The sequence below is a fragment of the Schistocerca nitens genome, chromosome 4, assembly GCF_023898315.1.
Source record: "Schistocerca nitens isolate TAMUIC-IGC-003100 chromosome 4, iqSchNite1.1, whole genome shotgun sequence".
Lineage (NCBI taxonomy): Eukaryota > Metazoa > Arthropoda > Insecta > Orthoptera > Acrididae > Schistocerca > Schistocerca nitens.
In genome coordinates, this window is record NC_064617.1 from 570,801,371 (window position 1) to 570,825,657 (window position 24,287).

The 24,287-nt window shown below is 41.6% G+C and overlaps 1 protein-coding gene across 1 annotated transcript in view; it reads right to left on the reverse strand.

The window, feature by feature from the left end:
- Positions 1-17,595: 17,595 nt before the first annotated feature.
- Positions 17,596-24,287, reverse strand: part of LOC126252439 (transmembrane protease serine 9-like) — an 83,350-nt gene continuing 76,658 nt past the window's right edge. Inside the window, exons 6-7 of the mRNA XM_049953332.1 lie at positions 23,389-23,930; positions 17,596-19,211 (exon numbers count right to left, since the gene is read on the reverse strand). Coding sequence (XP_049809289.1) covers positions 18,849-19,211; positions 23,389-23,930 — 905 coding nt within the window. The 3' untranslated portion in view covers positions 17,596-18,848. The remainder of the gene's footprint in view (positions 19,212-23,388; positions 23,931-24,287) is intronic.

Here is a 24,287-nt window from a genome sequence, read left to right on the forward strand (position 1 = left end):
CCAGAAGCATTTGCGAAATGTGTGGGGTTAATGTCATTGGCCGGAACACTGCAAGAAAACGGTTTCTTCATTTTGAAAAGAATCGTTTTAGCATTAGTGACTCTTAACATTCAAGTAGACATTCGGGATTTGATTAGATCATTCAAACGCATTATTCCACAGTGATCCAAGTTCATTACTCTGTTACTAGCAAGGGTGATGAAGTATGAGCATTCTACTATCGTGCCGTATTTGCATGAAATTAGGACGGTTTAAGAATCGGATGTGTGGCTACGGCATACTCTAAACCCAAATGACAAACATCACTATGTGGCCATATATGCATCTCTGCTTCTTGCCTCAATTAACTCGTGAACAATACCGGCCATTCCCATCCTGTATCTTTGTGATGAGAAATGGTGTGTAATATAAGGAAAAGAAAGGAATGTCTGAGCACAAATAAAGCAGCAACTCCCCGCATCGACAACTCCACTCAACGACGAAAGATAATGCTATACATGTAGTGGAACATCGACAGCTGGTGTATTACAAATTGCTTCCTCGGGATATAACCATCTTTGCTGACTTTTACCTCAACAACTCAGACGTCTTGCAGACGTAAGTCAAGAACAACGACCAGGAATACTGAGTGAATTTGTGCTACCTCACGATAACTCCCGTCCACATTCTGCTAGACTGAGAAAGAACATTAGACAAGATCTACGTTGAGAAGGCATTCCGTACCCACCTTACTCATCTAATCTTCAGTCCTCATATTTCACGTTTTCCGCTCTTTATCGAACAGTCTTCAAGGAATTTCCTTTTCAGATGAAAATGTGTGCCGGACATGGCTTGATGAATTCTTCGCCTGAAAACCACGTTATTTCTACATACGCTGAATTAAAACTTACCCCAGCGTTGGCAGACTGTTGGAAATAGTGAAGGATTGTGTATTATTGATTACTAAAGTAAGTGTTACGTGCATCTGTTGCGTTCATTAAATGTATTGAAAAACGCTACGAACTTATGCACGAAACTAATACTATTCTCCGATTTCGAAATTGTCGTAAATAAAAATGCAAAAATTTCGTAATTTCGGCCTTTGGTACTGAATATTTGAAACTGGATCTTTTCAGAATACAGTATCCAATTTTACATACAACTGATTTCCCCATTGCTTTCCTTTCCATAGCCATATTCTCCATCTGCCTCAAGGCCCTTTGCTGTCTTTCTTCAGTGGTCCATTCGGTTTGAGACGAGAAACCTGTAAACTCAGCGAAAATATTGCCAGATTCTTCACCATGTAAGACTGTACAGGGTAGGAGACCAAAACTATGCGAGGTGCCGGGGCTAGCAGTGTATTTAACACTAAATTCTTCTAGAATCTTCACATAAAAATTATGCTCTCTGCCCCCCCCCCCTTTTCAAGCTCCGACTTTTGCTGTTGCACATGGATTAAGAAGAAACGCGAACTGACTGTAATAGACCGTGCAAGTGGAGTTGAAAAGAGTTTGACACCTGCAATAATTTAATTTCATAGAAATTAATTTGATATAGGAGAGTTTCATTAACGTAGTGAGAAATGAAAGGGTTGCTGTACCGATCTACAGCATGAAAGTTCTGTCCAAAATAACAATTTGATTTATTATGACTAAACTCAAAATAATAAACAAAACACACGAAACATTTACAGTACGTCAGATTGGATACTCAAATAAATGCTGTGAAGGTGAAGTTGTCTATAAGTGGTATGCGGAGCCAATTCCTTGCAACTCAAGAGAAATACCCAGCCAACCCAACGTTAATTGCTGCTACAGTAGTGAGAACTCAGACAATGAACACCCAAGACAGAACCACTTTAGAAAAGACGGGAACAGGTAGGCTCTGCTGAGCTCTTCCAGTGCTGCGGACATGTGATACCAAGCTGTCATCTTAACTGCAAGGACACGATCTGACGTACTGGAGGCGATGGCTGGTTGCTTCGACGTCCCGTCGTGGTGATGATAATGTCGCGGGTATAGCCCGAAACAAATTATCCAGGTCTGGTTGTTACAGACTAAAACTTCCTAGTAACACAAATGCGCCTCCGATGCAGATGCAGAAGGCTTGCTACACAATCACCGACGGTACAGTGACTGATTTTAACAAGCGAAGTTACTGACAACATAGGCCGCTTGTATGCAGAACGCTGCATGGAAGTCGAAACTTCAGCAACTTCGTCAAACAGTTACAATTAAATGAAATTATATCAGACAGCCAAAGGAAGGCAGGCTGTCCAGAGCAGCGAGAGCTCAGTCTTGTAACCTGCCCCGTCCGAAAGGCGAGACTCGACTCTACCAAGAGCACCCGTACAAGCCAAACACAGAACATTTCCGCCCCCACGACAGTGGCCGTGATTAAACGTGCCAATCAGCAGTTCCAAAACCAGCGAAAAATTCCACTCTAATGCCGAAGCACTACTATTCCACCAATGGGAATACTTGGCGCCAATTTCTGCGCCGATTTAGCTACGTCACGGAGCTGTTCCCTGAACAAGCCAATCACAGTTATGATTTTGCAGAAAACGAGGGAATTTTCCGGCCAAAACAGCTTAAGAACACAAGTCATTCCCACGCCTCGCTGTTAGCCCGTCAGAAAGTGTTTTCACTAGGTTTCTGCAAAGTAACGGACTCTAACCCCATCCGCTCCTTCAGACCTCTGTGGGCGTGTAGCCCCCGGTCTTATGACAATGTCGGCGTCTTGACAGCATCCACTTGACTCCCTCACACCCGTCGGCATAACCCTTTAAAGAGAAGCAGAACCCGCCTGTCACCAGACCACCTGGGTGACGAGAGACGCTGCGTGGGAAGTCCACGTGTGAAGGAATAGCAACTTTTCACCGCATGCAATTACACAGGAAAATATTCATATCTTCTGAGTTCTCAATGACAATACTCTGCAATACTTCCCGAAATCGAATTACTCAGAGTAAGATATAAATATGAGAGGGGGCATGCCACCTCTCAACTTTGATGTACCAAATCACTGATCACGTCCTTAATGATAGATAACTTCCTGAAACACTAATTGTGCTTGATTTCGCAACGTGGTTTCGGTGTGATTCCAACGATTCTAAATGTGTACAAAACTTTATCCAGCATGCCTATTCACTCTTTCTCCGACAGAGACGTTATCAAAACATCATCGACGTACACTATAAAAAAAATGTTCAAATGTGTGTGAAATCTTATGGGGCTTAACTGCTAACGCATCAGTCCCTAAGCTTACACATTACTTAACCAAAATTATCCTGAGGACCAACACACACAACCATGCCTGAGGGAGGACTCGAACCTCCGCCGGGACCAGCCGCACAGTCTATGACAGCAGCTCATTAGACGGCTCGGCTAAGACGTACACTATCACGTTCTGTAGAAGTTCTGCAAGAATCTCATCCAAAGCTCTATCAAATGCTAATGAGGAAACGTTACAACCGAAATTGCATCTGTCTGAAACGGTAACACTGTCTGTTTTGCAAGAATGCAGTGAACTGTCGGCTTCCCTCGTCCAGCTCTGACTGCCAATAGCTACATGTTATATCAGGCTACTAAGGTAGGAAATGCTGTACCAGCAACGTTTCACAAAATTTGTTCGATGTTTTCAGTCTAATTTCTCGAGCTAGAGTAATATGATAGCTTGAATGTCCAGAAAGAGTATGACCGAATCGCTCCATCTAATTACTGGATGTTTCATACTGCAGTACTCGCTGTCTGACCTCTCAGTTATATCACGATTTATCACATGTATAATCTCTTTCGCTACAGTTTCTCTTCCACCTAGCGGTACTGAAAATAGACGGTTAGTGTGGTCGCACTTTAATTTGACACTTACATACCTTCATTATACAACTTTAAATTGCTCCAGACATACGTATAGCTTCTTGCAATTATTCTCTTTTGGAAGTGTGTAAATTACTCAAATCCGGATTCTACTTTGTATCTCCTTCTTGATAGTTATAATTACTAACCCTGCAGACTATTCTCCTTTTTCTCCCACCGACCCGACGAAACAGCCAATTATTCACCCATATCAGAAATGCTTAAACATTCTCTTCCATAACCAATCCTACATCTTCTTACTGCCAACCAATCGCTGCAAAAATTCCAATACACAATCAAAAAATTAGGAGCAAACACGACCACTTACAAATGTCTGTCTACAATCTTGCATCTAATGTGTTCCTGCGTGGTAACGCCACAACTTATGTGCCTGCTCGCAGCATCTAGGAGCACTCTATTGACAGGGAAAACAAGTACCGCTTCTATCCAACGAGTCTATTCACATAAATTGTTGGGACTCTCTGTAGTATCAGTTCTAGTATCTAAAATTACTGTAATTTTCCGACTATTTACACTGAGTTCAACCATTGGACTCAATGCCTCATCTGTAACTTGCACATCTCCTCTCAGTAATTGAGCTTTGATGTCTGTATTTTCATGAATAGTCATTTGTATTCCTACTTCTGACCCATTAAAATGTTCGGTCGTTCCAGAATGGGGTTGACCCGAGATAATTTTAGTTTACTGGCCATTGTTCGCGCTGCCTGCGTCTGTTATCTATATCTAGGAGCAATGAACGTTCGTAAATTCTCCTATCTTGTATTCCTGCTGGTTCCCTGTACCAAAATTATTTTCCTTCCTCGTATTATTTCGCAACAGAGCATCATTCCGTAACAATTTCGCTAGCGTTCATCTCTTCGCGTGTTATTGTACTGCTGGTGATTGTCATTTTGTTGATTACAGGCGGGCGCCCGAACTTACCTTGCCGTGGTGTGTCGCGACGCAGATAATGTTGACTGCGATGAGTCCAATTTTGTTTCGTTCCAACTACCGTGCCTTCATTGCCTATCCCTTCTGAACGATTTGCAACTCTTAATAACTCATAAAAACCATCAGTCGTTTAAGACTGTGTTTTATTACTTTCCATGATAAGTGTTTTATCAAAATTATGGTTACATCGCCGTCGTGAATAGGATGGTCCAGATAGCTTCTGTAAAATGCTACGCACTGACCCTTACTGTCGATCGTAATTGTGCATCGAAAATAATGTCCGGCCCCGGTAGATGATTGGTCAACGCGACAGAATGTGAATCTTAAGGGCCCGGGTTTGATTCCTGGCTGGGTCGGAGATTTTCTCCGCTCCGGGACTGGGTATTGTGTTGTCCTAACCATCATCATTTTCTTTGAACTGTTCAGCATCTATATCTATATCTTCTGTGTCCGGGGAGGGGGTGGGGGGGGAAATGTCAGTAAAACGATTTATACCAATACTATTTCGCAATAACCATCTATTTCAGTTTCACTACAAGGTAAACTACTTGTGACCGCTCCACCACCAACTACATTTAAACTATCCTTTCTGAACACTATTAGGCTTTTATCTGCTGACATTGTGTCTTGACCCCGCTTATGAACTCAGATCGTTCCTCAGTGAATGCTTTTGTACATAAGTGCGCAACATTAATGACCTGACAGTGCAAAGTCATTACGAAGGCGTACTACGACTTTATCCAACATTTTGTCCTATTTTTGACTATGTTTATCGAGTTCCTATTTCAAATTCATGCTCAGTTCTTGTTTTGTATCATCAACAGTCTTGTTCATGTTCCGCTTATAAGCATAAAGGTTTTTGTCAAAACCTCGACCAACTTTTTATTAATATCATCACGCTTTTTAGTAATTATTGTCAATTTTTTTGAGTAGGTCTGTATTCATTTTTTGTAATACCGTTCGTACAGCATAAACACAATTGTTGTTTACCACTGACTCATGTATTTCAAAGTTTACGTTCTAATTCGAATTGCCATTTTCCCCTATTTCTACAGTCTGGCTTTTCCATTAATAACGTCACTGTTCTCAGCTGACTAGCCATTGTTATTTAAATACATAGTGCACAAGTAACGATAATGAAAGTAAGTGTTCACGTCTTTGCCTCTGGTCTCCATACACAACAGCGCCCAGAAACGTCGCCACAAATGGCTCTGAGTACGATGGGACTCAACATCTGAGGTCATCAGTCCGCTAGAACCTAGAACTACTTAAGCCTAACTAACCTAAGGACATCACACACATCCATGGCCGAGGCAGGACTCGAACCTGCGACCGTAGCAGTCGCGCGGTTCCGGACTGAAGCGCCTAGAACCACTCGGCCACACCGGCTGGCGTCGCAACAAACGTAAAGGGGATGTAAAGGCTGCCTCGGTGAACAAATCAGTGTCAGGAGCTTCTGTCCCGAAATGTCGTCCTACTACGCAACACATCGTCGAAGTTATTGGCGCCGGCGCCTTCCACTAGACAGACTTTGTGCGCTGACGCACCGTACGAGCAACGTCTCGCAAAGTTCCTTATTGATTGATTGCGAATGATAGCCACGATCGCCAGTGGCGGAGATGGAACTAGCTGCTGCGTTAGCAGGCCTTCCTTTATATGATATATGGACGTGACGCTCTACTGTCTTAGTGGGTCACAGTGTCGGAGATGGGTTCTTATCTGCAGTTAATTAGACGATGCCAGGAGACAATAAACTGCGGACGAAACCCGCGTCCGAAACTGTCATCCACTGGGTCAACAGAGCATCGAGTTTATAAGAGACAAGGCCATTCTAAGCAACAGGTAGCCCATCTTCTCCACTGGCGATCGTGGCAATCAGTAGCGGTCACTGAAAGACTAACAACCTTGCGAGACTCTCCCCCTACGGTCCGTCAGCGTGGAAAGTCACGTTTACTGACGAAATGGTGGTACAGCGGCAAGTGCCAGTGCTTGTGACTTCAGAGATCTGTGCGTCGTTCGACGACATTTATAGACACAGTTTCCTATCCTCGATTTGTTCCTCAAGACACCCTCTAAAACTGTCTAAGCTCGTCGTAACGTTTCTGGAGCACCGCGTATAACACGACCACTTCGTGCATGCTACTTACAACGACAGTTTTGACTCTCACAACTACATTAAATGAAAGGCACATAATTCAAATGGCTCTGAGCACTATGGGACTTAACTGCTGAGGTTATCAGTCCCCTAGAACTTAGATCTACTTAAACCTAACTAACCTAAGGACATCACACACATCGATGCCCGAGGCAGGATTCGAACCTGCGACCGTAGCGATCACGCGGTTCCAAACTGTAGCGCCTAGAAACGCACGGCCACTCCGGCCGGCACACATAATTCAGTAACTGACAGTATAAGGAAAAAGATAATGTCAGGTTTGATTAAGAACCTTTTTTAGTAGAATTCTAAAAATGCTATTTATTGCCGAAAGCACTACCCATAGCAAACACTTTTAATTAAATATGCAAAATTTAGTAATATTCCGCATGCCACCATATGAAGCCGCCTTCTTCACACTGAAATTCCACTGTGAAAAAACGCAGCACGATTAATTATTTTGAAAACGAATCAACAACTCTACACGAACAGTGTCGACCCAGTTATAGTATCAAACCGGTCGCTCGGATCGGACACCCCTTTCCGAGCACCACTCCATCCTCTCTTCTCGACTGCAGTTTCTGACAGCCAGCTGCCTGCTGCCACTCTGAGCGCTCAAACCCAGCAACAACTACCACACATTATTCAAAACACTGTCGGTTGGATGTGTTTACTTTGAAATTCTACCTCAGGGGCAGCGTCGTCACTGCGATTAAGGAATTCGATAAGGGCTGAAGGAAGCGATTGCTTCTAAATTCTACCTCGGCGAAACGAGAGGTAGCTGCAACATATTCATTGCGATTAAGCAGCTCGATAAATTTATTCTCAAATGTTGCAGATAGTAACAAATATCCTGTCATGTGACGATACGGAATCCTCACAAGTACCTGCTTCGGTATTAATAATGCTTGAGACACACGGCTTTTTACGTTTAAGTTGTCGCCATGTGTTGATCATTTTGACATGCTTTAATTTGTGGACGGTTGGTTCGTTCAAATGAACGACGTACATGCCTCTTCTGTTAAGTCAAACATTTGTACTCTTCTTAGTTCTGTTCATTGTCTCGCACGGGAGTTTAGTTTGAGTTGTTCCCCTGCGTTGCGTCTAATTGACAACGGACTCGTGTCTGTAGTCAAGCTTCTCCGCCGTCCTTAGTGGCTACCCTGCACTCTCATGACAGAATCATACAGCGAGAATAGTTTCAAGTCTTGTTATTCAATTATTTGTTTTCTACATCTAGTTCCATACGACCAAATTGAGGAGCAAATCTCCAAGGTCATGGAACGTGTCAGTATATGAAATTACAACATAAAACTAATAACAGATAAAATAAAATGTTAATGAATCCAAGAAAGACAAAACAAAAGTGTACGTAAACGCAATCAACAATATAACACAGCAATCAGCTTAATTTTTCATGCAATTTCTCGACAGAATATAAGGAATGGTCCACGAGAAAACTCTTCAGATTCGATTTCAAAGCGCGTATATTACGGCTAACATTTTTGATTTCTTGTGGTAGCTTCTTGAAAATGGATGCATCCGTATACCGCACACCTCTCTGCACAACAGTCAAGGAAGTGCGACCCAAATGAGGATTGGATTTTTGCCTAGTATTAGCTGAGTGAAAACTGCAAATTCTTGGGAATAAGGTGATAATGTCCACAAGAAATGACAGCAAAGAATATATATACTGCGAGGCCAATGTCAGAATACCCAGAATAACGAACAGGCGTCGAGAAGAGGTTCGCGAACTTACACCATTTGTTGCCTGAACCACCCCTTTCTGAGCCAAAAATATTCTTTGAGAGTGGGAAGAGTTACACCACAATATAATATCACACGTCATAAGCGAATGAAAATAAGCACTACTTTTCGTGTCAAACTGACACTTACTTCAAATACAGCTCGAATAGTAAAAATGACAGCAATAAGTCTTTGAACAAGATCCTGAATGTGAGCTTTGCAGTACACTTTACTTTTCTATCAGGACAACTAAAAATTTGAACTTATTTAATGCCCATTCTGTGAAATTAAAACGTTGGTTTTTGTTGAACTGTGTGCTACAAACTGCAAAAACTGAGTCTTACTGTGTTTAGTGTCAGTTTATTTTCTACTTACGCCATGAATTGCGCTATTTGAAACAGTGCCAGTGTTGCACACAACGTCCGTTACTACCGAGCTCGTGTCATCAGCAAACAGAAATATCTTAGAATCACCTGCAACACTAGAGGGTATATCATTTTCATAAATGAGGAACAGGCGTGGCCCCAGCTCTGATCCCTGGGGCACCCCCTATTTAATCGTACCCCGCTCAGACCCCCACGTCATAGCAGTTCTCAACACTGTGGATAATTTCCTTTTGCTGTCTGTTGTTAACGTAAGAGGTAAACCAGTTCTGAGCTACTCACGGAATTCCATAACGGTCCAACTTCAGGAGCAATTTTTGGTGATCAACATATTCAAACGCCTTACTTAAATTAAAAAAAGATACCTAGCGTACGAAATCTTTTTTTTAATCCTTCTCGTACCCAACACAGAAAAGAGAATATAGCATTTTTAGTTGTTAAACCACTTCTAAATCTGAATTTTACTGTTGATAGGAAATTATGTGAAAGAAAATGATCAATTATCCTTACATACACAACCGTTTCAATAACTTTAGCAAGCACTGATGGCATGGAAATAGGTCTAAAATTGTCTAAATATTCCCTTTCTCCATTTTTGTAAAGCGACTTTACTACTGAGTGCTTTAACCATTCTGGGAAATGACCATTCTTAAAGGAAAAATTACAAATATGCCTAAGTACAGGGCTAACATGTGCAGAACAGTACTTTGATATTCTGCTAGGTATTCTATTATATCCATGAGAGTCCTTAGTCTTCAGTGGTTTAGTTATTGGTCAGTGTCTCAGAGGATTATTTCAGACATCAGTCTCCAAAAGGCATTATCCAAGAGAGTTATATGATTTAGTTTTTATTTAATTCGCCAGCAATGCTCAGAAAGTGATTGTTAAGTACGGTACACATACCTGACTTATCCGTAACATATATATTTGTTACGACCTGACTTTATGTCGTCGACATTGTGCTGCTAAGCAGTCACTTTCTTCGTGATTGATCATACTGTTTTAATTCTGCCCTGTGAATTAGCTATTCTGCTTGCGCAACAGGTACTCCTTGCCTTCCTAAGACATTTTTAAGCACCTTACAGTACTGTTTGTAATGGGATACTGTACCTCGACCGTGGCTACTTCCCGCTTTTTGATATAAACCTCACTTTGTTCTAATGATATCCTTATCCCACTGGTCAGCCACCCAGGCTGCCCTTTACTGCTAGTACCCTCTTTAGAAGACTCTAATAGAAAGAAGCTTCCGAAGATCTTGAGAAATGTGTTAAGGAAAGCATCATATTTGTCATCCATTTTATCGGCACTATAAACATCCTGTCTCTATTGTTCCTTAACAAGGTTTAAAAAATTCACTACTGCCGTTCGGTTAGCTTCTCCACATACTTTGTAATTATATATAACCTATGTTTGAGTACAAAACCTTTTAGTGTTAAAGTTTGTTCACCATGATCTGAAAGGCCATTCACTCTTTTATTAACAGAATGCCCATCTAATAATGAAGACTAAACAAAAATATTTTCTATGGCTGTGCAGCTGTTCCGCTTTTTTGGTAATATTAGCGTTATTGTGTTAATACCCATTAGGCTAACGTATCTTTAATTAATCCGATTACCGTAACGGCCACCACCCGTTAGTTAACTATTATCTTATGACAAATGGTTGCAGACGTAGTTTCACGTGAACTAAAGATAACAATGAACGCTGTAGTTTCTTAATCATAGTGAATGATGCCATAGCGTTACATGTTTTACCAAGCCATAATTTAAGGACTTTTTGAACTATTAATCAGTGTAATTTTTTTAAAGCCTTGAATGTTGTTCCAAGGAATACTTCTACTTGGTGATTTTAAAAGTTGTCATACAGTGGTGCCGGTAAAGGGAGATCATGTTGGTTTTACAGATCTCTCTTTCAGAGACTCCTCTTTCGATCCGTCCTGTACCCGCAGCTCCTGTGGGGCGTGCGCCGACGTTGCGGAGGCCTCCACACTTGTTGAGATAACCAGGTTCTCACGTGCGGCGCCTAGCTCGCTCCAAGGCGGCCAAGTGTTATTAATTGGTGTCGGATCATGTTTCAGCTCAACCACCCTCAGTCGTAAACAACACTGTACGCCATTTCCCTTCCACGCTCCTTTCCGCCACAAATACCAAATAATGTGTGCGTTTCATGCGACGTCTGTGTATCTTCAGTACATTAATGTGATCAGTAGTTGTTGTGATTGATAATTAATGTAAACTAAGATTCTGTTTAGTAATGAATGGCTACTATAGGTGAATAATCATCATTTATGACCAGGTGTTGTACATTTAGTTCCTGGTGTCAAGAGTGTTATTTGTTTGACTTCTTCCCCATGTATGACGGTCATTGAAATAAGGATCTATGGGTGAGACAACTGCATCCTTACTATTTTCGTACGTAAATACTATTTTATTCACGTAGCTGTCTGAAGACAATCTAAGTAACATTACTTTTTTCTTTGTTTTTATTCTATAATACTGAGTTACTTGTTCTGCCGTTCTCATTAACTGCAAATGTATCTATGACCTCATGTAGTTCCGGCGTTTCGGTGGGTAGTGTTTGTTACGGGAGTTTGTAACTGACTCATGAGGCTGGCATAATTTAGTAATTATTACATGTTCATCATCCTGTCGAAAAAATGTAATTGTTATGGGAGACGAAGGAAAGTGACTTGCGATAAGTAATTGATGATGTCATATTCAGTTGTACTCCGTAATTAGCTACGCGGTGAGTTTTGACGTATGGAACTTCAAGAGAATAAAGTTTCAGAGATAAAAATAAACGGCAACAGTGAGAACATTATCCAAAACGGGCTGATGTACAATATGCTGTCATCATCTTCAAATTCAGGCACGTCGAATTCCAGCCTCACCCTCCATAGTCTTCACGAAACACTGGAATTCACTCCTCACGCAAATATAAATATGAACAAATATTAAAGAGCATTTAGCATCCCAGGGTGCCCCAGAGAGCATCCCAGGGCGCCCCAGAGAGCTACAACACCAAGAAGAATCGATTCTCGGCTTTCGGCAAGATCAATGTGTAGTTTTTTTTAATAGATAAGGATTTAGGATAAGGAAGCGAACTTTATTTAATTGCTATAATAATGAGTCAGATCACGAACGAGTGCGATCTTTCTACAGTTGTCAACACCTTTCACCCACACTGGGACAGATTCTGATTCATTTATTTTACGACGATTCCTGATCCTGAGAAGCAAAGGCATGGTCGACATGTAATACGATGAACCCTTATCTCTGTTGTACACTTCACAAATCGGAAATGTCCGATAAGCGTTGACATCACGTTAATTGAAATTATCGACCCCTTTTACTTTATCGACTTTTGGTCCACGTACAAGAGCAACGGTCCCCCAGCCGTTACCGTGTTCATTCGTATCCTTGTTAGCGAGAGTGAAGTTCAAAACTCCACCGCAAAATACCGATGGACCTTGCAAGATGACTTGGGCGCCTACGAAATCCTTGGTAGTAATAGAAATGTAGTCTATTGGTTTAAAAACTGTAGGACGCGAACGCCTACTCCTCCTTATTTTAGGAGTTCTTTTACGTTAGTAAAGGTGAATGTTTATTATAATTTAGGTAGCAATTTGTTATTACGCTACAATCATTATTTCATTTATCTTGCACTTATTCCCGACGTGCTCCATAAACAATTCTACACTCTTCATCCTCTCTCGTTTTTAAAGCTTCACTTTAGATTTAAATATTTTTCGTATAGGAGACTTTATGTGAAATTTTTGCATGATGAATATTCCTGTAGCAATGGCTTTTAAAGTATTTATTTCTTTTAGGTTATGTTTTGTATACTTCTGACAATAAGGTCTGTCTTTGAATTGGTTGACATGCCCTGTATTTTGTTTTAGGACGCTGAACATTTCACGTTTATTTTCATTTTAGATAATTACACCAAAGTATTTTCATGTTTTCTATGCAGACACAATGACAGAACCCACATGAGAATGTACTCTCTCCCGTTTTATATATCACCTCTCAGAGACAGCAAGCTATTACGTCACCTGACAGTAAAGCAATTATTTAACTTTTTATGTATACTGAATACTGATGTATATACAGGCAGTCACCACAATTGCTAGGAATATGCGAAGCCGTTATTAGTTAATTTATGAGATTTTGTGTAACCTCTCACATACTTTCAGCCTTTAATTGTTCGTAGGAATTACATTTGTAAAGTTTTTAATAAAATATCAAAATAATAATTTTGCAACTAACTTTGACTCCAGACGACTAAATACCCGCTATTGTACATTTGTCATAGCCATAAGATGGTTCTAATTTTAAAGATAGCTTCCATAGGCATCAATAGTTCTGAAGGTATATTATCTTTCTGCGCAGTTGTTTGAGTCAAATCGTCTAGTGCTTTGTAAATTATGACTCCATCAGTGGATCACTTGTTTCATGATTTTTCTGTGTCACCTTATTATATTATAAATCTTCAGTATCCCAGTGTGTAGATTCACAACCAGTCCAAGGCCACAAAATTGCTGTGAATTTCTATTTGTTCTTCTGCCATCTTTTGAAGAATGCGACTGATGTACCTGAAGTCTTCAGATGTTACGGTGACAAGCTTTTATTGTAAACTTTTATAGTGAATGCACCTGTAATGTTAAAGTATACTACGTTGTTGCATAAGTCTACGTACCAGATAAATGCAGCCAAGCTTTTCCAGAATGAGAAAGCCTTGCACGTTAACGTTTCAAGCATGCACAAACTGCAACAGCCAGTTGCAGTACATACGTCGAATATGGTTTTTCAATTGGTCAGTCGACGCACTACCGTTACCTTGTATAAGACAGTAGTGCGAGTTTGTGCATAGCTGCTTGAGTAGGGTGACACGTAAGTCTAAGGCGCTAAATGGCGATGCACCACCTGCCAGAGTCTGAGGAACGGTCCGCAGCGTACGAGGCAATCGGAACTCTCCAGCACCTCTCCGATTCAGCGTTTATGCATCCAGCTTGTCATGCTTGAAATGTTAACCACATAATGCTTGACAGTATTTGTGTCATACATGAATCAGGCTCTAATAGTGTCAGGAACGAGTTACTTTCCAGTCAGTGAAGCACAGAGTGGTTAAAAGTTCTTGAAAGGCACTGAGGCTTGGGTCACTCACCACAAGCTGAAGCCCACTCAGTACACGTTTCACCCCCCTCCGTGGGCGACACCGCTAACTCACGCTTGTGCATTGGCACTGGACTCGGAGTTGGGTTGGTTTGAATCCCCGTGGTGAATGCAATTTTCACTACCTTATTTGGCCAGCAGTGGGAGTGAAGGTGTACGTGTAAAGCTCTTGATCACCAGTCTTTGTGCCAATGGCCTGGACTAAATTCAAAACTTTTCCCCAGTGTCTAATGAAGTGAGAAAACGTGACACTGTTGATGGTGATCTGTCCATCGGACGGGGATGCAAGGATCTCCAGCTTCCTCGGTGCTATTCGCTAGGAGCAGGCTACGTGCCAGCACCTAGTGTCACCCTCGCCATTCTATAGTCTTTTTCAACACGAACACAATAGTAGACGTGCGTCTATTGTAGACACCTGCACTTAAAAGTTACACTTACATACACATATCATACTTTGCGAGGGAAAGATGCCTGTCCGTGCGAAGGATTGGGAAATTCTTTCAATTATGAGGCTAAACCTGCCATATGGGATCTCCCAGCCATTCACACCATACGACTGTACTTACCTGCTAGTGCATGCAGCCACGTACAGTACATAGAAATTGCTTCTTGACGCCCTATGCCGAAATCGGCCGTGATGATGCTCGCAGTAGACCATGAATTGCCCCATATAGCTCTGGAAAGGCTATGGTCCAAATGGCTCTCAGCACTATGGGACTTAACGACTGAGGTCATCAGTCCTCTAGGACATCACACACATCCATGCCCGAGGCAGGGTTCGAACCTGCGACCGTTGCAGTCGCGCGGTTCCGGACTGAAGCGGCTAGAGCCGCTTCGCCACAGCTGCCGGCAGTTAATGCCGAAATGTTGACTGCTTCTGTAAATCTACGATGTTCAGTGACCCAAGCGTTCTGTACTCCAAGTTGAATTAACGATATGCTGCCATGTTCACTGATTACCTGTCAGTAGGAATCTCCTTGACTCGTGGCATATGCCACATCTTGCAGCTGTTTCGGCGTCATGCAAGGCATGTCCTTATATGGGAGAACCCTCCTCATTGGTTTTGGTTACTAACTTTTAGTCAGTGTCGTTATTCTGCCGGATATCATGCGTTATTTTCACACCAGCAGCTTCATATGATTTTACAGTCGAGTATAAATAGCAGCTTTGTGTACAAACACTCCTTGAATTTTGCCCGGTGTAATAACCGATGGTGTCTTCATGAAGCAGAAGTACATTTCTTACCCTTGTCTTTTATCTGAGATATAACAGAACATTGATTGTCCGAATGCTTACTAACCGATAGCGTCTCAGTTGTTAAATTAAAATTTGGGAGCTTGCACAGAAAACGATTAAAATGGGAAGAAATCAGGAGTTAGCCACTGCAAAAATCTTGGAATAACCTCCTTTCTTGAGGTGACTATCACTCCACCTGAAAAACAACATCCAGTTTGCATCTGAATTAGCTGAATACGTTAAAATATCACCACTGTTTGAAATAAAGTATGTTATTCGAGACTGACTTGAAAGTGAAATTCATGCCCATGACTGTCACCTAATGACAGACGAACGAATTGCCAGTGTCATCAAGGAACAATATCCTCACGGTGAGAAGAAGAGCCAGCAACAAAGAATGTAATCTAAATACGATAACAGAAAAAAATCGTCATACCTAAAAATAATTAATGTACGATAATGACATCTCTGGAATACATTTAGCCAGGTAACATATTTGATTAACAACGCAGGATTAGAAGTCAATTTCACTGTGAGATAAGCAACTGAAAATGTGAAATACTGGTGCATTAATAAGCGTGTAAGAACAAGATTGTTTTATACAAGCATGCAAAAGTGCTTGCATTGTATTTTTTAGGTGCCGGATGTTAGTTTGTGGCATGGAGTTCCATTCCTGTTCCACGTGGTCGGTCAGTACAGCAGCGGTTAATGCTGATTGTGGACGACACTTGAGTTGTCTTTGGATTATGTCCGGTAAGTATTTGACTGGAGACAAATATGGTGATGGAGCCGGCCAAGGCAACATGTCGACGATCTGTAGAGTATACTAGATTACAACAGCGGTAAGTGGGCGAGTGTTATCCTGTTGGAACCAAAACCAAGGAATGTTGTTCATAAACAACAGCATAACAAGTCGAAACAGCAGACTGGCAAACAAATTTGCTATCAGGGTGCATGGGATAACCACGAAAGGGCTCCTGCAATCATACGAAATCACACTCCATACCAGTGCGTCTCGCACTTAGATAGGTTGATTGCAAGCACTCAGCTGGCCTCCTTTTATCCAACTGAGGGCCATCAGTGGCACCGAGGCAGATCCAGCTCTCACCAGAAACACTGACAGAATCAATTCTGCCCTCAAACGAGCTGTCGCTTGACACTACTAAAATCGCAAATGGCGGCGTTTTGGGGTTAGTGAATTGCACGCCACAGGTCATCTGGCTCGGATCAGTCCTTGAAGTGTCTCATTTGTAGCGTTTTATTGTAACACTATGGTTCCAGCTGCTGTTGAAATTGCTACTGCAGATGCAGTACGGTGCTCCAGAGCTATACGCCAAACACAATGCTCTTCCCTCACGGTAGTGTTCTTGCGACTATACATTTTTGTGACCACCACTGTCAGCAGTTATTTACAGATACTACATTCCTGAGAATTTTCCTGAATTATGGCAGAAGGAACATCCAGCTTCTCGTAGTCCACTTACAGGACCTCGTTAAAACTCAATGACATGTCGATAATGGCGTCTTTGTCGCCTTAAAGACATTCTTAACATCAACTCACTGTATCCAGTCTCAAAGGTAACTAACGCTGACATCACAGCGTGGATTTAAAGCAAATAGGATTTGCATTCTCATTGTGGCGCTATTAGCGCCACTTTTATGTGACTGGAGCGAATGTTGATTGGACACCATTTTTCAGATGGAGAAACACGCCTAACAACTTTCGTTTATGTTACGCAATTCCTTTTTGGTGCTGCGATTATTTCTTCCATCAGTGCAGGTCATAGGCCACTACTGACAGCCCTGCAATAAGATGTCCTTGAAGTGGTTATAACAGCAAGAATAATGTGACGCTTTCCAATTGTTGATTTTAAAACGTTTTCGAAATTTAGTGACAAAATCAAACATCTCAGCTGTGAGACCTATCTTCGAAACGTACGTTCTTCAGCTTGCATTCTTGTCTTTTTTTTGTACCACTGGAGTAAATATGACATCACAAACAAGTTGGAAACATATATTTCCAGTGTTTTCGAATCTATTGTTTTCAAAATATATGAATTTATTTCTCTGAGTAAGTTGTATCCAATGATAATTTGCTGGTTTTTATTTGTATACGAACAAAAATTTATTCAAAGGCTTCTGCACTAGCACTGGAGCCATAAGACCGCTATTTAAAATGTTTGTTTCTTTCTTTAATGTAACATTTATGAAAACAGAATTATGATTGAAACTTCCTGGCAGATTAAAACTGTGTGCCCGACCGAGATTCGAACTCGGGACCTTTGCCTTTCGCGGGCAAGTGCTCTACCATCTGAGCTACCGAAGCACGATTCACGACCGGTCCTCACAGCTTTACTTCTGCCAGTATGTCTCCGTCTCGGTCGGGCGCACAGTTTTAATCTGCCAGGAGATTTCATATCAGCGCACACTCCGCTGCAGAGTGAATATCTCATTCTAGAATTATGATTGTTGTATTGAACAGCTGTAATGTTGTTTTCATGTTAGTTCAATAAAATAGATGATGTACTCCGTTTAAATTATTTAGGGACTTTATGACCCCATTGGTACTTACTGAAACAAAAAAAATCTGGCATTAAGAGATTTAAACAGGTTTAAAGATCATTTGTAACTTTCCAATCTCGTATATATGGTCAGATTTCTGGTTCATATGTAAAATATGTGACACAAAATATACGTAACGTTATTTCATTAGTTTTCTGCCTCACTCGCACAAAAAATAATTTGCGTCAACGATGACTAGATCCAAACGTTACAGCTTGTGATTCTGAAGTTTTTAATTAAATATCATTTGCACTTTTTAAGTTATGGATTTAATAGGCACGGAACTTCAAAGTTGAATAGTTGCATATCCCTTTAAACGTGCAATTATTATTTCGTTAGTAATTTCGGAATCACCCTGGTAATTGTTCGATGATGAACGTAAATATTCCATTCATCCAGATTTTCAGTGCAGCTGATACAGAAATATAAGGAAGTAATAAAATTGGACACAGTTGTTGATCCTTCAGTGAACATGAAGGTAGAATTCTGGAGAAGTGTGTATGTACACTCATGTGTTTAATTAATTTTTTTCTTTGGTATTCATATTAATACTTGTACAATATATTTTCGTAAATGACTCTTGCACAAAAAAACAGTTAATCGAACTCCCCGCCCTCCACCCCGTCTTCAGTTAGCTGTGATAATCAACGCTGTACCTTAGTTCTGTGTCTCCAGGGATTCATGAAAACCTTCGATTATCTGTGCTGAAATATGGAACCGCTTAGCGACGGGAACGTAAATAGGTGCAGACAGTTTTATCTACATAGAAACACACAGATTGTTACAACAGCTCCAGCGTGCCGTGCTAAACGCCACTGGTCTCGGTTATCCAGGAGCGCAGGTAGGCAACGTTGGAGTAGACGCCAGGGTAGCGAGCGTCGGCGCACCCGGAACCAAAGGAGACGATGCCGTACTGCGTGTTGCCGGCCACCAGGGGCCCGCCGCTGTCGCCCTGGCACGCGTCCTTGCCGCCCTCGGGCTCGCCGGCGCAGATCATGCGCTCCGTGATCTCCGTGGTGTAGGCGGCGTTGCAGTCCTCGCGTGACACGATGGTGGTGGTGACGGCCTGCAGCTGCCACGCGCTCAGCCCGTCCTCCTTGAGGGCGCCCCAACCTGTCACGTCCACCTGGCTGCCGACCAGCGGCTCCGACGTCGCCAGCGCCACCGGCTGCCAAAACACATTGATTGCATCAATGGTGTGGACGGGGCCTTGGGAAAAAGTCTTAAATTTTGTCTTTGATAAGGAGACTGGACTGCTTTTGACTGATAATGTGTTGTGTCCTCCATTGAGAAAGGTTTTTCTGCATCAGAATACAGAAGGAAACAATCTGTAACGAGGACAGAAGGAACTGAAGACAGTGATCACCTTGTTAGCGTCTTGGAAGTGCTAAAATATCGTAGAGTGAAAACAATAATATACGTAGACACACCCTAGACCGATACGGCTAAAAGAATCACAGTTGTAAATCACGTGATTGTATTACATAAGGGGACACAGTTAGTTCGACAAGCTAATATTCCTTGCTGTACTGCTAGAAATCTTTGCAAATGTGAGGGAAGATGAATACATGTTGTGTACGTCGTTGTTGAATCCCTGAGATTTACGTTTGTAGGACTGAACATCTGCAGGACCACATTGGTAGTAATTTTCAGTATTTTAATAATATCCATAACAAAAGAGGTTGAAGATAAGGGCCAACCAGTTACAATAAATCTTTGTTTTGCAACTGGTTTGCTAATTTTTTCAATCTCTTCAGATTTACGCAGTTGCTTTCCGAAGCCATGTTTAAGATCTGTAGCATTTGCAAGAAGCATTTGAGACAGTATGGCAACAGACAGTGAACCTATCGGACACTTTCAGCTCGAGTATTCTGTCATGTGTTGCAAACCTTGGGTTGGAACACATGTATGTGGGTTCTCATAGTAGTGCCTTACTTCTGATGTTACCCTTGGCTTGATTAACTCATAGTATATTTTTACGATCCTATTACAGTTGAAAGGTTCAAATTTCGCGTAATATTTCGATTACTACGACGGTAGTCCATGTACCGCATGCAATACAGAATCGTAAAATACTTTGAAGTTATGAATCCTTGATTGGGTTGACACTATGTTCCATTTTTGTTGTGTGTCTACGTAAGTACCACATCCAGCAAGTTCGACATTCAGTTTTGCATATTATGTCTCTGTCTGCCCGTACTGCTTTCACTTCCGCTACTACTTCCATCGGCAGGCATATTACTGGTGGATGAAGTAGCAGGGGTCGTTGGAAATACAACTGAGTTTCTTCGTGGAAGCATCATTTGTTGCTAGAACAATTAATTTTTCATTTATTATTCGTTTTGTGTATTTATTCTTCTAATGCATGACAAGTATCTATTAGACACCTTAACAAATGAGCTGTCTTTCGAATTTCTTGTAAATAGTTGTCTCTTGAGGGCCATCGTAGCTGAAGTAATCCTTGTTTCTGAAATAAACCACTTTCAACTGTATATGAACTTTTACAGGAACGTGGACGGTTTCATGATGTCAACCCACAGCTTCAGATATCCATATGCCAATAAAATACTGAAGCTCTGATACAGGAAGGAGGGAGATTCAACCTTCTCAAATTGAAATGCTGTTAACCTAAAAAAAGACGCCCTGCTTGTTGCGGGTAAAAGTATTTTATTTTGAGAAGGTTGACTCCCCCTGCTTCCCGTATCAGGGCTTAAATGTTTACTGACATATATATTTGAAGGTCTGGTTTAACATCACGAAACGGTCATATTCCTATAGAAGTTCTTGTACAACTGAAAGAAGTTTATTTGAAATTGCTTATTTATAGCTGATATAAGTGGCCCGTCACGTTGGCAAGGTCACTGGCAGCAATAAGCAGTTCAGAACAACTGCACTCATCGTTTAAAAAGTCTCTGGTGCTGTGAAAGCAGCACCTGAGTATTATTGGGAAAGGTAGCTGATTTATAGTGTTTCAAATGTGTATAGTTGATAACACATACAAACTATACAATGCATAATACTATATAATAGCTTCTGAACTCGCATGCAAGGAGCTGACACTGCCGACCATCTACTGCTGTATTAAATTGGAAACATGAATTCACAAACTGCGAGAACGATTATACATCTGCTGTCAAAAACATTAATTTACTTCCGTGGGTGTAAGTGCCATGAAACAACATATCGTTTGATTTCTTCGTAAATCTGAATCAGTAGTCCATTCTCATGACCAGAAGGCACATACATATACTTGCAAGAGACAGTCAAAAAATGGCCTTTTGTCTAACGGATGAAAATAATAAATGTACCACCCTAAAATGCTCTGTGCTTATGTCTAGGGGTAGCGTCCCAGCTACATGGTAAGTCGAAGAAATAAGAGATGAGATTTCAATAGAAATTATGGTAAGAAGTGTTACGGCCACAAATGGAGAGGAAAGTGAATTATCCTCGACTCCAAAGAGTTTTCTAAAAATCAAGACACGCTTTGGAATGACCAGCAAAGATTAGCCCATTGTGGACGACGGACGACCACGAAATCAAAGATGCTTCATGTTTCATGCAAAAATTGCAAATAACATGCTTTAATTATTTGCAAAGTATTTTAGCTCACAAAACTTCCAGCGTTGACGTAATAAAATCTGACGATTCTTGTTTAGTTACTGTTACAAAGGGAAAACACATGCATTTTTCTTTTTATTGGCAATGCCACAAATGAATTCAAAGAAATTACTAAAAATGTCACATGTTTCTCGAGAAGATATTGATGATTTTATGTGGGGAAGTTAAGAGTGCAATGACAATTCCTCTGTTATATATATAGTAGAGCGGCTATGTGGAAGGAGTATTCAATGAGGCGGAAGACTTTCGTGACAACGGGACAGAAGAAGAAACCGGAGTCGACAGGAATGATGAAGGACATCCAGTTTTCGAATTAGTACTTAGAAAACTTTGGAAGACCTAAAATATCTAATGAGGCAGAAGTGATTGATAATATTCCATGACAATATTTAAGATCATTTGGGGAACGGGCACACGCTCGTGAGCAGGAAGTATTTTATTGGCTTTCGGATAAACATCATCCACACAATTCCGAAGCGGAAAAACTATCGCACAGTCAGCTTACCAGATCATGCGTCCAAGTTACAGACGAGAATGGTATGCAGAAGAATGGAAAGAAAACCGAGGATCTTTTAAGTGAAGATCAGGTAGCTTTAGGAAAGCTAAAGGTGCCAGAGAGGTAGTTCTGATGTCGCGTTTGATAATGGAAACAAGACTGAAAAAAAAATCACGACACGTTCAACGATTTTTCCATCTGGAGGAAACGTTCTGAAATGTCAGACGGTGCTAGATATTTGAAATTCTGAGAAAAAAGTGGTAATCTATTAGGAAAGACGGGCCATTTATAATACGTACAAGAATTAAGAGAGAACAATATGAGTGGAAGACCAAGAACGAAGTGCACCGATTGAAAAGTGTGTAAAACGTGGGTGCAGCATTTCTTTCCGGCTGTTCAATGTATACGTTAAAGAATCAATGACGGAAATAAAAGAAAGGTTCAAAATTGGGATTAAGATTGAAGTTGAAAGGATACAAAACAAAAGATTCGCTGATGACATTGGTATCCTCAAAAATGGTTCAAATGACTTCTGAGGTCATCAGTCCCCTTGAACTTAGAACTACTTAAACCTAACTAACCTAAGGTCATCACACACATCCATGCCCGAGGCAGGATTCGAACCTGCGACCGTAGCGATCGCGCGGTTGGAGACTGTAGCGCCTAGAACCGCTCGGCCAACCCGGCCGGCTGCTGTCCTCAATGATATGGATTGAGAGTAAAGATGAAAGAAATAAGCAGCAGCAGAAATAAGAGCAGCGAGAAACTTAACATCAGGATTGATGATCACGAAATAGATGAAGATAAGGGATTGCACTGCCTAAGCAGCAAAATTACCAATGATGGATGGAGCAAGGAGGACGTCAAAAGTAGACTACCACTGGCAAAAAGGGCGTTCCAGGCCAAGAGAAGTCTGCGAACATCAAAGAAGTGCCTTAATTTGAGGAAGAAATTTCTGAGAATGTACGTCTGGAATAGAGTATTGTATTGATATTAGAGAAACATTAACTGTGGGAAAACCGGAGCAGAAGACATCGTAGCATTTGAGACGTGGTGCTACAGACGAATGTTGAAAATTAGGTGGACTAATGACGTATGGAATGTGAAGGTTCTGAGCAGAATCGGAGAGGAAAGGAATATGTGGAAAACGCTGACAAGGAGAACACACGGGATGATAGGAAATCTGACTAGTCAGAAGACACGACTCAAAAAGAAAAAAAAAATATCTAACCTGGACATTGGTACCAAACTCAATCGTATCCTTGGTCTGCATGAGGCCGATGTCGTAGTCTATGGTGACCCAGCTGAAGCTGGAGTGGAAGTGCTTAGCGGCCGCCTTGTAGATAGTACCGCCACTGCCCCTCGTCGAGGACCCGGCGCGCACCGACAGGCCGAACAGCGGAAATCCGTCGAGGCAGTGCGCCGCGGTCAGCACCCAGGTATCACTGATGACGGAGCCACCGCAGTTGTGCCACCATGAGTAGCGCACCGACACCTGCCATGGGTACTCAGAGATGTCGACGTCGTGGCCGCCTACGATGCGCCCCTGACCGCCGCCCACGCTTCTCCTAGGGGCGGAAAAGGAGGGCGGCGCTGCCAGCGCGGCAGATAGGCAGAGTGCGACGACGACTATCGCGGCCTTCGGCATGTTGCTGGCTCCCGCATCAGTTCTGGCGGAGCTTATATCTGTTCCACTATCTGCTCTGCACACGAGGGAAAGCCACTTTCGCACAAGTGCGCCGACCTTGCCCCTTAATCTGTCATCCATTAAATCTGTCTCAAAAACATATCAATTACAGCTTACACTGCGAAAGGTAATATCATAAAGAAACGCCAATTTTATGTTTAATCAAATAAAACGTAATTTCCGAAACTACCATAAAGTCTGTAGTTTGATTTTTTACAATGTGCCACGGAAACACAACCGCTGAGTGCCCAGTTTGTAAGGTAAATTTATGTGAAAAATAACAGCCAAAATTGGCAAATGATGTACTTTATAGAGCTGGCTGGTACCCAGTGTAAAATACCACTCCATCAATACTGCCAAGACTGTCACTCAGTCGAGAACATATTACTTAAGCGTAACTGATAAGCAAGAATGAAAAAATTTAAAAAAGTTGTTTTGATCGT